Source organism: Psittacula echo, assembly GCF_963264785.1.
Source record: "Psittacula echo genome assembly, chromosome: 12".
NCBI classification, from domain to species: Eukaryota; Metazoa; Chordata; class Aves; order Psittaciformes; family Psittacidae; genus Psittacula; species Psittacula echo.
In genome coordinates this window covers 3,896,173-3,908,910 of record NC_137747.1, presented here as the reverse complement: position 1 = coordinate 3,908,910, position 12,738 = coordinate 3,896,173, and the positions used below count along the sequence as shown (strand labels likewise).

Here is a 12,738-nt window from a genome sequence, read left to right as displayed (position 1 = left end):
GGCATCTCCTCCAGAAGGCAGACCTAGAGGTTGATGCATTTGAGAGCTCTCATAGCTCCAGAGGCTCTTCAGCACTCCTGAGAAACTGGGCTGAGCCACCTTCACGTAGTCCCTCCCAACACTGCCATCATCTTCATACACTGGAAAAACTGGCGGGTACTTAACACTGCAAACCAAAACTGCTGTTGTGTGAGCCTGCCTTCCTTGTAGTAACAGGTAACACGTTTGCAAGGCACAGCTTTTCTCTGCTAACTGCTGCAAAACCTGCTGACATCAATCACATTCTTACCTGGGGAAGATTAGCAGCTAAGTACAACCATGTGTTGAGTAACCTAAGTTTAATTCGTCTCACTGGCAAGAGGTACAGCTGTAAAGCGAGGGGGTATTTAATGCCAGAATATTAGTATTTTTCACCTCTATTCTACCCTAACAAAAGCTATTCTTTGCGAACAAACCCAGTCCCAAGTGCTGCCAGTCACAACTTCCTTCTTGCCAGCAGAGGTAATACTGTGTTGGTCTCCTGTTCAACACCAGTCAACTTCAGATGTAGGATAGCTCCCGTTTGTTGACAGGCAGACTGGTAGATACATTTACACAGAACACAACAACAAAATGATGTTTTTTTCATCTTGCTTTACCCTTTCTAGGCCAGGTTTGCTCTTGCCTGTCTCTGGGAGACTCTCTTATTTACTATTTCTTCTACATTGTCATATTTAATTGATAGTAATAGTTACTGCACCAGGCAGTCATGAGGATTACTTAATTAATGCCTGTGAACCACTTTAAGATCCTCAGATGAAAGAAGCTCAGAAATGCAATGTATAATTATTATGTATTATTAATAAATCTTCTGGCACATTGACAGGAGAGAAAACACCACTTTTTGGTTGTTTTCCTTTTCTTTTCTAAAGAGATTGAACTTTCATGCTATGAAGAACACATTTACCAGAAATTCACAAACAAGCAAACAAAGAGTAAAAGCTCCCTATTCCACCAGAGAGGCTGGGTTCTTCTGATAGCAGACAGCAAACCACCTCAGAAAGTGAGTTACACTCCTTGCCTATTCTGACAGTGGATGAACCCATAGTTTTTAAGAACAGGCAGATATGGAGAACTACAAGGATGTTACAGTAATTGCTCATAGTGGAAGCGGTTAAATGCACCAATTACAAGAAATAAAGGGTTTGTTTGATTTCTGATCAGTACAGTTAATAAAAGCACGTGATACAAACGAAATCAAGTGTGCTGAGCAATAGATGGATGTTTCGAAGTGAACAAAAATTACAGCCATGTGAAGGAAGTTTTTCAGAGCTGAGAATGTGCCAAATACACACAATATATTCCAAGAAATATGAAGAAACCCAATCTGAGATTAATTCCTAGGCAGTTTCATGGAAGTGTATTACAGCTGCCTTTTGAACACTCATGGCTGGAATCCAGCTGCACCAGAGAAGAAAGTGGTCCAGGGATTAGGGGTGGATTATGGCTTAATTCCTTGCTCCATCACAGGCCCTGAGAAGCCAGTTAGTCCCTCTGTACCCTCTCCAAGTAAACTGGGATAACTGTGCTGCTCTCCTTCACAAGACAACTGGAAGGGCAAACACACTATGACACACTTGGATGCTAGGGTAGAGAAAGCCAGAGATGGGCAGATGCTGAATTGCTGCAGAAAACGGTAACAAAAGACTGGACTTGGTCATATAAAAGGATCCTCAGGGAAGCAAGGAGCTACTTCTGGTGCTCTGTGCCACAACATGCTTCCATTCCCAGTTTATGCTACCATCAGACACTATTGAAACCAGCCAAGCAAAGCATACCTAGCACATGGCAGAGGTTTCTTGTCATGGAAAGCATACTTAGTGCAGTTCTTTCCCTCTACAAACATCCTGAAGTATTAAGACAAAGACAGACGTCTTCACTCACATCTTCAATTTATTCTTCTAGCAAAAAGAATTGTCTTCTTCTTAATAAATACCCTCAAGGAATCTTAAATTTAAATTAAAATCTGAGAAGTACAGTCATGTTTTCTTCATCAGTACCAATGAAAACGCATTTCTGGTGTTTATGCTGTTTAAGCACTGCAAATGAGAATTACAACTCCATTCTGTTCAAAACCAAGCAAGAGCAAATGGACTTAAATAAAACAAAACTAATCTGTGCTTTTGGCTAGAGGCTCTGCATGAATCCTAGTCCAAACAGCACTGAGTAAGTTCAACTCATAGTAGCTGGAACTGATCATGTATTGCAGAAAAGATGAACTTTAAAATAAATTGCCCCTTCCATTTGTTCTGACCCATTCATCCAGCTTTCGTTAGTGACATCGGTTTTAATCAGATTTGATGGATGCCTGATGGATGTTGTCAGTATGAGATTCAGGTACCAACAAGTACTTCAGGTTTTGCTTTACTATGGACTTCTCTTGTCCTAACGTGTGTTTCTGACACAGCTGAGATGCAGAGCACTGAGTTAAGGCCACCCTCCCCACACTGCAGTGCCAGCACCTCAGGAGAAGAGTCACAAAACATCCATAGCCATTGGACTGACGATCCACATCGTTGGACCAGAGAACCTGCAAACTTCAGCAAAACCACGCACAGGAATCATGATGTGTCTAGGAGAGACTTGTGAATGGGGAAAGGGGGAACATTCCTAAGAACATCAGTACCTCTTTGTGGCCAGGCTGAAAGGGGTTCCCACAATACCAAAAAACCCCATCATCTGACCCTCACATGTTTGTGTTCCTATCAAAGGCTGGAAGTGGTTTGTCTGAGGAGATGCTACTGCTGAGTAGTGTTTGAATTGTTCATTACACTTACCTTGCTGAAAGTGAAGCTGGTTGCTAGGATTAGTTTTTAATTGGAAATAAATACCTTCCTTATGCAGGTTAATTTTGGTACAAAGGAATTCCTATAAGGAAGGGAAATTTTAATATAGTATATGTGCATACTGTGTTGCATATGTATTATAATTTATCATTTGACAATATGTTCTATACATTGACATAACTCTATGCATCTAACATAAGTATTCTCTTGCTATTCAAATCAGCTTAACAGCATTCCCTCCCTGCAGTCAGAACTGCAATAGAGCGAGCTGAAAACACTGCAGTAAATACCTTCTGCTTTTAGATCTACCAGTGGAAACCTTGCTGTCTTACTTCAACCACTCATTCCTCAAACATGACAACATTTCCCAGAACCTTCCCGTGCAGGCTAGGCTCATCTAAGTAGCAATACTTGTGCTGAAACAAGGAGCGCAGGTTCCTCCATTCCCGTTGGGTAACCTGTCAGAGGGCTGCCAGCACCTTTCCCTCTGCGCTATCTCATTGTAGGCAGCAGGCAGGGACCAGTGGAAGCTCATCTACACCATGAAAATGTACTGGGGACAGGGGAAAGCCAGGGTCCCCCCAGCAATGCCCTCGCCCTCCTCACTGACCTTGGCAATGATCACCTCTTCACTTTAAGATGAGGATAATACATATACCACTGGTTTGTCCTGGCCTTAACTAATCCATCTTTTCAAAGCACTTTGAGAGCTTTGCTTGATGAGCATAGACATCATAATGCTCATCTGTTCCCATTACATTCAATGGAGTTTTACCCTCCACAGAAGTAGGGCTGGAGCTGCTGGTGTTAGTGGGGAACCTAGAAAATAAGCATGCTTGGATGTTTAAATGCCAGCATTTTGGGAGGGGCTATTAGCAGGTACAAAGGTATGGTGCTCACCTAGGGGTGCTTAGCACTGTTACAGGCTTGTTCTGGACTGAAGAATAGATTTTTTTCCACTAAAACTCAGAATGAGACCTCACCAAGATCTGCTGACAAACATGTTCAGCTAGTGCCAGGTTGTAAAGCAGGCAGGAAAGGCCAAGAAAAGCTAGGAGAGCCAGAAACCAGAGACCAGCCAAACCCAGTGGGGAAGCTTACTACAAGGTTTATTTTTGCTGTACTGAGTAATGGAGAACACCAAGAAGTGAACATGTGGTTATTGCCCCAGGGACTAAACTTAGGGCAAGGTCATGTTAAGGATAGAGAGCCAAAGCAGCTCAGGCATGACAGTTAAGTGACAGTGTGTGGGGCAGGGAGCCAGCTGTTGCCAGCTCATAGGTCTGTGGCACAGAGCAACGCAGAGCTGATTTATCCACTCAGCCCTTGAAGCAGTTCTGCCTCACAAGGACAGCAACAACCAAGCCTGAGCTCATCTACCACTATGGTACAGTGGTAGCACATTGCTGGTGCTCCCAGTCCTAGTGCATGGGAAGCTAACCCAGCCCATGACAGAGCTGAGCCTCTAGGTCTTGAAAACAGACCGAGCAACTCATGACGGCAAGAGGCTGGTCCTCATCTGCCTTAATGTAGTGGAAGCAATGACAACATATAGCTCTATATATAGCTTTTTGAGAGAAGGCTAATATCAATGTCTTGCTCACATTCACTGGCCCCATTATGACTCGTCTATTGCTGCCAGATATCTCCATGGAGTAAATCATAATGACTGTGTTTATTATAAGAACTAAGTGATCAGCTGTGAACTTTCTTTGACATAAATATTTTGTCATTAGCAACGACAAACAGAAACACTCATGTTGTTAAAGTAACATTGGATTACCCCTCTCCATGGGGGTATTCACAAATCAGTAGGAAATTGTGATCTTCAGGATCATGAGGAATAGGTAAAAGCAGGAATGTGATGGTAAGGATATTTATCTCACTGTGTAAGAAGAATTAAGTGAAGAAAGTGCTTTAGGAAGTGAAAAGAACTGATTTTTGCACACAGCTCTGAAGTGCCTCTGCACAGCTCTGAACTCCTCTGTAGTCAGCGCACACACATCAGGCACATCATGCTTGACTCGGCAGCACGAGCCAGTGCTTTGCACAGGTACCAGCCGAAGCTGCACCTGCACAGTGTGTGCCTTACACCATGCCAGCATTTCCTGGGGGGGAATCAGGCCCAGCACTTCTCTTCTGAACCCCATTATTACACTAAACCTCTGCAGTCACAGCTGAGCAAAACAGGGATTTTCCATTCTTGCAAGCTTCCCTACATTTCTGACTGGTTATGTCGGCACCTTTAACAATGTCTGCTCAGAGGCTGAGCAGCGACAGGAATTAATTTCTCAGAGAGATTTTTCTAAAGGTACAAATGAGAGTTAGTGCTTTAAAAATAGCATCGACTATACTTCTATAGCACACATCCTCCAAGGAATTCAGCCCAAGCTTGGTGCTTCCCTCCTGAGGCAGGCAAGCAGTCTCACACAGATGTGGATGCTTAGGCTCAGGAAGGACCACAGAATTGCTCCAGGCTCTCCTAAGCAGAGAGTTACAGGTAAGGCAGAAATGCAGGAGTATGTTTAGGCATGCTATACTTCATCAACTGTATGGAAAGTGCATCAGAAGAACTACCAGTTTTACCTTTCCTTTTTAAAAGGTCTTTAGAGACTGCAGACCTTGGCTTGGGTTCTAAAGTGCTGAACCCAAACCCTTTCCAGGCAAGAAACATTCAGGCAGCTGCCTTGGATCCAAAGGCTGCAGTACACAAGTCTGGAGAATGAATCACCTTTGAAAGGTGAAGATTCCACCTGGAGAGCTTAGAAGCAGCTTACTGTTGGCAGATGCATCCCATGAAGGAAATAATATGGGATGCTGCATTACAGATGTGGGAGACTAACAAGCCAATGTGATTTTGTGCAAGGGTGTCTCCTATGCTACAAGGACTCCCAGCAAGACTCTTCAGAGCTGGGAAAGAATCGTAGGACATAATTACCAGGCTGGCAATGTTACCAGGGTTTGGGTTGGTTTGGGTTTTTTTGTGGGTTCCCCCCAAAAAATAACTGGGAGTTTAGAGAGTCTGTAATGCAGAGGAGTTCTGGGAGCTGGCAGCACATCAGTACATAGTGGGAAGGTCACCAGTGAAATAGAAGCAGAGCACATATTGCAGGGACATAGGAATTAGGGCTTCCCAGACAAAAGATTTAAGAAGTTCACTGGAAGGACAAGAACCCAGAAAGGAGCTACAGGATAAAAAGAGATTGATACAGAGCAGCGGTTGCTTATGTGTCCACAGAACAGTGCTGTGCTAGAAACCCAGCGATAAGCTATAGACCAAAGTGGCAAATCCCTGAACCCAGAGGAAAGGCTTTGGAATGAGGCTCTGCTTTTGAGGATCTCTGAAGACAGGATGAAGGGAAAAAGTCTCCTATATATAGAAGAAAAGCCAAGGCAGTAACTGCATCAGAGAAACGAAAGGCAGAGATGCAAGAAAATACGGGCAATCTGGCTTTAACAGACAAAGTCAACATCTGTCCTGTGATGGGAGCCTCAGAGACAGACAAGACATGGCTAAGATGTGACCCATGCAATTAGGGAGAGGGGTTTCCTCTGCTGAAAGCTAAATTCAGGCAGGTTTAGAGATGAATGAAACTGCATGCCATAAGGAAGGGCCAGGAATAGAAAGCCCATGTGGGGGAAGAGAGCTCTAGATGTAGCGAATGCATCTCCAAGAGGCTTTATCATTCTTATTTTGTCACTACTATCAACAATAATAAGAAAAGAGCTTACAGAGCAACCTCTTGAATCCCTAAGCAATGCATTGAGAGATTAGCAGCAGAGAGCAGTGGGCAGCTCGAGAAAAGCTGTTCAACAAATGTAGAGGCATGCATAATAAGATTACTGAATTGGAGTTGCATGTTTTCAAGGATAAACGTGATATTGCCCTGGCAAAGACATAGTAGGAGCAGGGGAAAGGATGAGAAATCACCTCTCAGAACAGAGGGACTGCTGGAGCCGAGCTCCCAACAGGACAGGTACAAGTGGGAAGTGGAGGCAGCGAGGAGAAGAGGAAGTGCACATCCTACTTGACATGCAGATATGCAGAGAAGCATTTTGCAAAGTGGGTGATGTCATCGTATTTTTCTCAGCCTTCAGGACAGCAAGAGAAAAATAGATGAAGCCAGCACATGCAGAGGAGTCTGTAAGACGAGCAGACTTCCCCCACACACCCCATGCAACACTAATTGCTCAGATATTGATCAGGGAAATAACTTGTAAGGACTAAAAGAAGAAAGGATTTCTTTTCTTCCTAGGAGACAAAAAGGGCAATGCTCTTGCAGAGTTGCTGGAAAGGTCCAGGTGATAATAGAACTTCCAAGACCATATAATTAAGATGTTGAGTTGGTCTAATTTGTTAATACTGGAAGGCATGAAAAACTGCAGCCTGATGTTTTTCAGGTCATTGAAGTCTAGTTGGAATTACAGCTAGGCTGGTTCTCCCAAGGGGCACAAACATCTCACTGGGCAGATGAGACCCACACCAATCCTAACTACCTTGGTTAGTAAAAACCAACCAGCTGCAGAAGAGACTCCTTCTCTGGTCACCCAGGGCGGCTGCTGGCTGGGTTGTGAGTGACAGAAACCTGCTGCCCAGGCTTAGCCTTGGCAAGGGAAAGAGTAATTAAGATTAAAAGCCCAAACCAAAGTGCTGGAGAACTGCTATCTACTGCTGCCCTGTCATGGACATTTAGTCCCAAGAAAAAGCAGCAGTTCTGCTTGGCTTCTGGAGAGCTACTTTTCTTTCCTGAGCAAAGGAAAAGCTGCCATACAGTAAAATCTAATACATACCCCAGAAAATATCTGCACCTCATCTTCATCTAGGTAAATCCAGACAGAAGTGAGCACCAGAGAGTCCTCTACAGTGAAAAAATGGATGTTGTGTGTGCAAAGTATAGGAAGAATACTATTAAAAAGAAAAACCAGCCACCAAGCTATTGAGCTAGACAGTGAGAATGATAAAATAAGCAAAACCAGTGATTGCAGGAAGAGGAGGAAGCATCCACAAAGCCTGCAGTGAGTATTTCTCAGGGATATACAGGCAAATAAAGTCACAGAAAGCAAGAGAAACTGATCCTTTAAAATATCCTGTAAGGCTAGAGAGACAAAAAGTCAGTTGTTATTGATACCTGCCTGTTAAATGTTATTTCATGTAGCAGTGGGAGAGCCCCTCAGTGCTCAGTTTTGTGTATAGGAGTTTTCCCACTGGGCAAAGTGAGCACAAGGGTGTGCAGCACAGCAAGGGCCTCCAAGTCAAATGGACTGATGGGTGAAATAGTTCAGGCACTGGCTGCACAGTTTGACCCTGGGAAAGGGGTGGAGTGCTGCCCCATGGCTCTACAGCACCTTGCACAAGGACAATATGGCTTCGGTTACATCTGCAAAGGACTGCAGCATTATAGGAAAGGAGCAAATACCCCTCTGCTAGTGCTGGGGGTTAACAAGGCAGCAAGCCTGGGGCTTCAACAGCTATCTGATGCCTTACCATAGAGATCTTGAGGCTCTCAGAGTGGGCATTATAAAATCTAACAGAGCATTCTTTCCAGTCACGTATAGGGTGAAACATCGCACATAAATAAGACACTGCTTGCCATGAGGTAGGTAGTTCAAAAGCCAGACAGATTGGTGAAAAGATATGGGTAAATCCACAGTGGATAAAACAGCAACAAAAATGAAGGTTTGGGGAATTCTTTGCTTATTTAAATGCCATTTTCCACCCTGTGGTACATCACATAATTCCTTAAAAGCCCTAAACACACACAATTAAACACCTCTCAGTATTTAACCAGTTCCAGGATAACCATAACAAGTTCTGCAGTAAGCAGTTATGGAGGAGTCAGGTCAGGTGCTGTGCAGGAAAGCCCACTTTGCCGGTGTGGAACATGGCTTACAGAGGGGTTGTGCTGGGTCTGGGGAAGAACCTGCACTTGTAGCCATTTTCTAGATACCTTAAAGAGAACATGAAAGTAACCTGTATTTGTTCCAATTAGATGGAAAAACCTTTGCACTGAGTGGCACATGCATGAAGAAAAAGAATAAGTGAGAGCAGCACAGACTTTTCAAACAATGACTTTAGGTCCTTTGGGGATATTCATTAAACCTCAGAAGAGTTTACTTTGTTCTCTTTCTAAAGGAACAGTTTGAGCTCCCAGACCTGGCAAAGCAGATGCAGTCTGGCTTCAGGAACACTGACAGAAGTTCCTGGAGGCCCATAGCCCCAGCAGAAGTGTTCACTGAGCAGACACCTGAGGAAAGCTGGGCAGGAGCTATCAGGCAGCAGCTCAGATTTAGAAAATGCAGCCTGAAACAGAGTCTGGGCACAGCTGGTTAGGTCAGATAGCAGGTCAGGCTGCCAAGTCCCTCTCCCCACGTCCTTCCATCAGAAGTTGAAAGCTGAGTCCAGCCTATTCAATATGTAGACCGAATTCTCCTGAAGGTGATCAAAGCAAAGGGCATACTCTGGCACGAGAGAATAAGCTATCCACCAGCAGGGAGAAAATCGGATAAAGAATAGGCTTAGCAGCTCTGCTGTCCCTGCCTGCTAAGCTAATTGTTCATCATGCCCATTTGCCTTGCTATGCTTGAAATGAGGAGAAATCTATGTTTGTGAACTGCTGGAATATTTGAGGTCTGAGAATGTACAGCATCGTTTTCATTACAGTAATGAAGTCACATAATGGTAGCTTTAAATGCTAAGGATAATAATGCAATACCATTCACTCAATTAATCCACAGCCTCCAATGTCGAATGCACTTACTCTGAGAATTTTCTCAGAAAATGAAGCTAGAGTGAATTTCATTTATAAATCACACAAGACACTTATTTGGCAAGAATGACCTCTGCTCATATACAATAAATCATGAACATCAACAGTCTCTAATGGATTTTGAGTAAGTGCCACAGACAGCAAAGCCCGGAGCCTGTGTTTCAGGATTCCAGGACCCTGCCAAAGGAGCCTTATAAATGATTAATGCATTCAGCAGTGTCATCTGTGCCATTGGAGGAAAAAAGAAAAAGACATTCTGGGGCTCCATTTGCCATTAGAAAAGTGATAATTGGTTAAGCAGCTGACCATGCCTTTCTCTTCCCCTGCCAGAATGAGCCATTTAGCTCCACACTTCATAAAATCCCTTCCCCAAACTTTTGTACATGCTGTTGGTTCATGATGTGCGACATTTTGGTAAGAGAGGGAAAGAAATCTGTTTTCATAGGTAGCCCACCAAAACCAGACCTCCTATGGGATGGAGCCAAGGTTTGCATTTGCAGATGCACGTACAACATGGAGGTGACATTAAAGAGGTAGCTGGGGCCTCTTTCTACTTCTTTGGCATACTGTGAGGATGCCAGTACATGGAAAAATCTAAGTTTTGATCCCTACTTCTCAGTCTCTCATGCTTTTCAGTTATTCATCCCACAGTTTTCAACCTCTCCCCCTTCACTTTTGTCCCCATGGTTACTGAATCACTGTGTTCGCAGAGATTTTCCTAACTAAAGATTATGTGACTAACATGAGACAGCTAAAATACCAGAGCCAACTCTGACATTGGTTTCTCCTATCATGGGTCTTATCTTCCAAATGCCTTCAAATAGATCCCTTACTCTGGCACCAACTTCAGAGTAAACAGTACTTCAACTATTGACAGAGACAGAGCTGCAACAGCATTGCACAGGGACACTTGAAATAGTCTAGAATCAGGCAAAGCATGAAATTCAAAAGGAAAGTGGCTTCAGCACACCCACCGAGTAGGAGTGCTGATACAAATACCTAGGAGACGTATTTCACCTGAAAATTTTGAATTAGGTCCTAGAAGGGAAGGCATTATTTCCTGACTGGAAGTGGGTCTGCAATTTCAAGCAGATTTCCTCTTCTTAAAGCCAGTTTGATTAAGCAGTAGGACACACATTTTAGGCCCAAAGAAATCCGTTACAAAACACATCAAGCCAGGACACCAGGTAGTAAGTCTACAACCTCCAGCCACAGCAGGCTGAGTATGCTGCTGGCCCACAGGTCAGTGAAGCTGCCCCACACCATTCAGCAGCCTAGGCTGACCCCAGGGAAGCTTAAACTAGATCCTTTCTAAACTACACCAAAAAAGATACCTTAAAACCTGTTTGCATCTGAGAGGCCTTTCTGCCTTTTATTCACAACATCGATCCATCCACAAGTGCCTAGACACTAAAGCAAGGCTAGCAGGACAACACTTCATGTAAGCACCACCAGAAATGAGTCAATATAGACAACACTTGAGAATAAATGTGGAGTTCTTACCTTGGCCGCTACGGAGGAGTTGGGCTTCTCCAGGAGGTCCCAGAGCTTTTTCCTTTTGTCAGCACAGCAAGTGTTATCAAATTCCTCCCCTTCCCTTTCCCTCAGTGTTTCGGCTTCTCTCTTCAGCTCTTCATTCATCTGCTCCTTCTTCTGGTGGTAGCGGGCCTGGCAGCAGGACTCCAGGTAGATCTCATCCACCCCCCAGTAGTCCAGCTCCTGGCTGAATGACAAAGCGCACATCTCCTCCATCATGTGCAGCTTGCCAGTACGGTAGAAGTTCAAGATTGAGGTGAATGCCCCGGGATGCCTGTCAAAGAAGTACTCATTCTCCTCCAGGTTGTAGTCATCACAGATCTCCATAAGGGAGTCGTGTGTGTTGCAGTCTCTGAGCTTACCCAGCCTGGTCCGCGGCAACCTGTCCAAGGTCCGCCAGAGAACCTCGTGGGCCAGCCCCCCCACGTTGAGCTTGACCCTTCGGGAGCAGGCCTTGCTCCTGACGATCTCAGTGGGGTCCGGAGGCAAAGAGGTAGTAGAGCGAGATCCATGCTTATTCATCCCCAGAGGCATCTCTGGTCCCCCTCAGGCTGGATGCTCCAAGGTGCGGCGTGGGGCAGGGTGCGCGGGGACCGGCTCTCCTCACCTCTCCTTCCCCTCCATGCCCCAGAGCTGCAAGAGAAGCCAACCATGGGTCCCCGCCCGCTGACCTGCGCCCGCCTCGGCGCTGCCTTATCCCCGCGGGGGGCGCCCGGCCCCGCTAATCTGCGGGGGGCGGCGGCGCTGTCCGCCCGGGCGGTGCTGAACCGCGCTCCGCGCAGCCCCGGCCGCTGTCCGCGGTGCTGAAGGCCGCCCGACCCCACGTGTGGGCCCGGCCGCTGCCGCCGAGCTCCCCCGGGCGGCGGCCCGATGCCCCCCTCCTCTGCCGGGGAGGGTCGCTTGCATACCCCGTCCGGGAGAGCCGCGAAGGCTGGGCCAGCCCCGGAGCCTCTGCTAGCAAAGGGCCGGGAAGTGCTGACTGACAGGGGAGGGCACAGGGCTCCCCCCCGTGCGCCACTCAGCAGTGCGCCCCAAAAAGGCTCCGAGCCGCTAGCCAGGGGTGAGCTGGCCCCTTGTTCCCCATTCGGCAACCGGCTAGGAGCGTACTGGCCCTGCCACCGCTTTCTCCTGCAGAGGGGCCCTGCGGGACCGCGGACCCCGGGTGCCCCCACGACCCAGCCGGCGGTGCCCCCCGCCCTGTCCAGCCATGTAGGCTGCAGGGAGGCGCGGAGGCTTTTTATAACTCCAGCCTTGAAAATTTCCCCGAGGAAATCGCTGGGGAAGGTAAAAGGGGAATTTGCAGCCACTCTAACAACGCGCTCTTCCTCTCTGGACTGCCCAGGGACACCCACACACACGCCCCACGCCGACCTGTGCATAACAGGGAAATCAACGAAAACCGGAATTCGGAATAAGGCAAAAGCCCCGAACCTTCCTAGCAAAGCCGGGTGCCTTACGACAGCCCTGAGCACTGTTGCTTACACAAGATGGCACGGAGAGAAACCCCGGCGCAGGAAAGAACGGCTCCCCCATGCTCAACTGGCGCAGCTCCGGGGCCTCATCCCCCTCCCCACCGATCCAGGTTCCCCCCAGCCTCAAGAACAAACACC

General features: G+C 46.4%; 1 protein-coding gene across 1 annotated transcript in view; it reads right to left on the bottom strand.

Moving 5' to 3' along the window:
- Nucleotides 1-11,662, bottom strand: part of KCNB1 (potassium voltage-gated channel subfamily B member 1) — a gene marked incomplete at both ends in the record, with an annotated part of 119,662 nt that extends 108,000 nt beyond the window's left edge. The window contains one exon of the mRNA XM_080628149.1: nucleotides 11,096-11,662. Coding sequence (XP_080484275.1) covers nucleotides 11,096-11,662 — 567 coding nt within the window. The remainder of the gene's footprint in view (nucleotides 1-11,095) is intronic.
- Nucleotides 11,663-12,738: the final 1,076 nt, after the last annotated feature.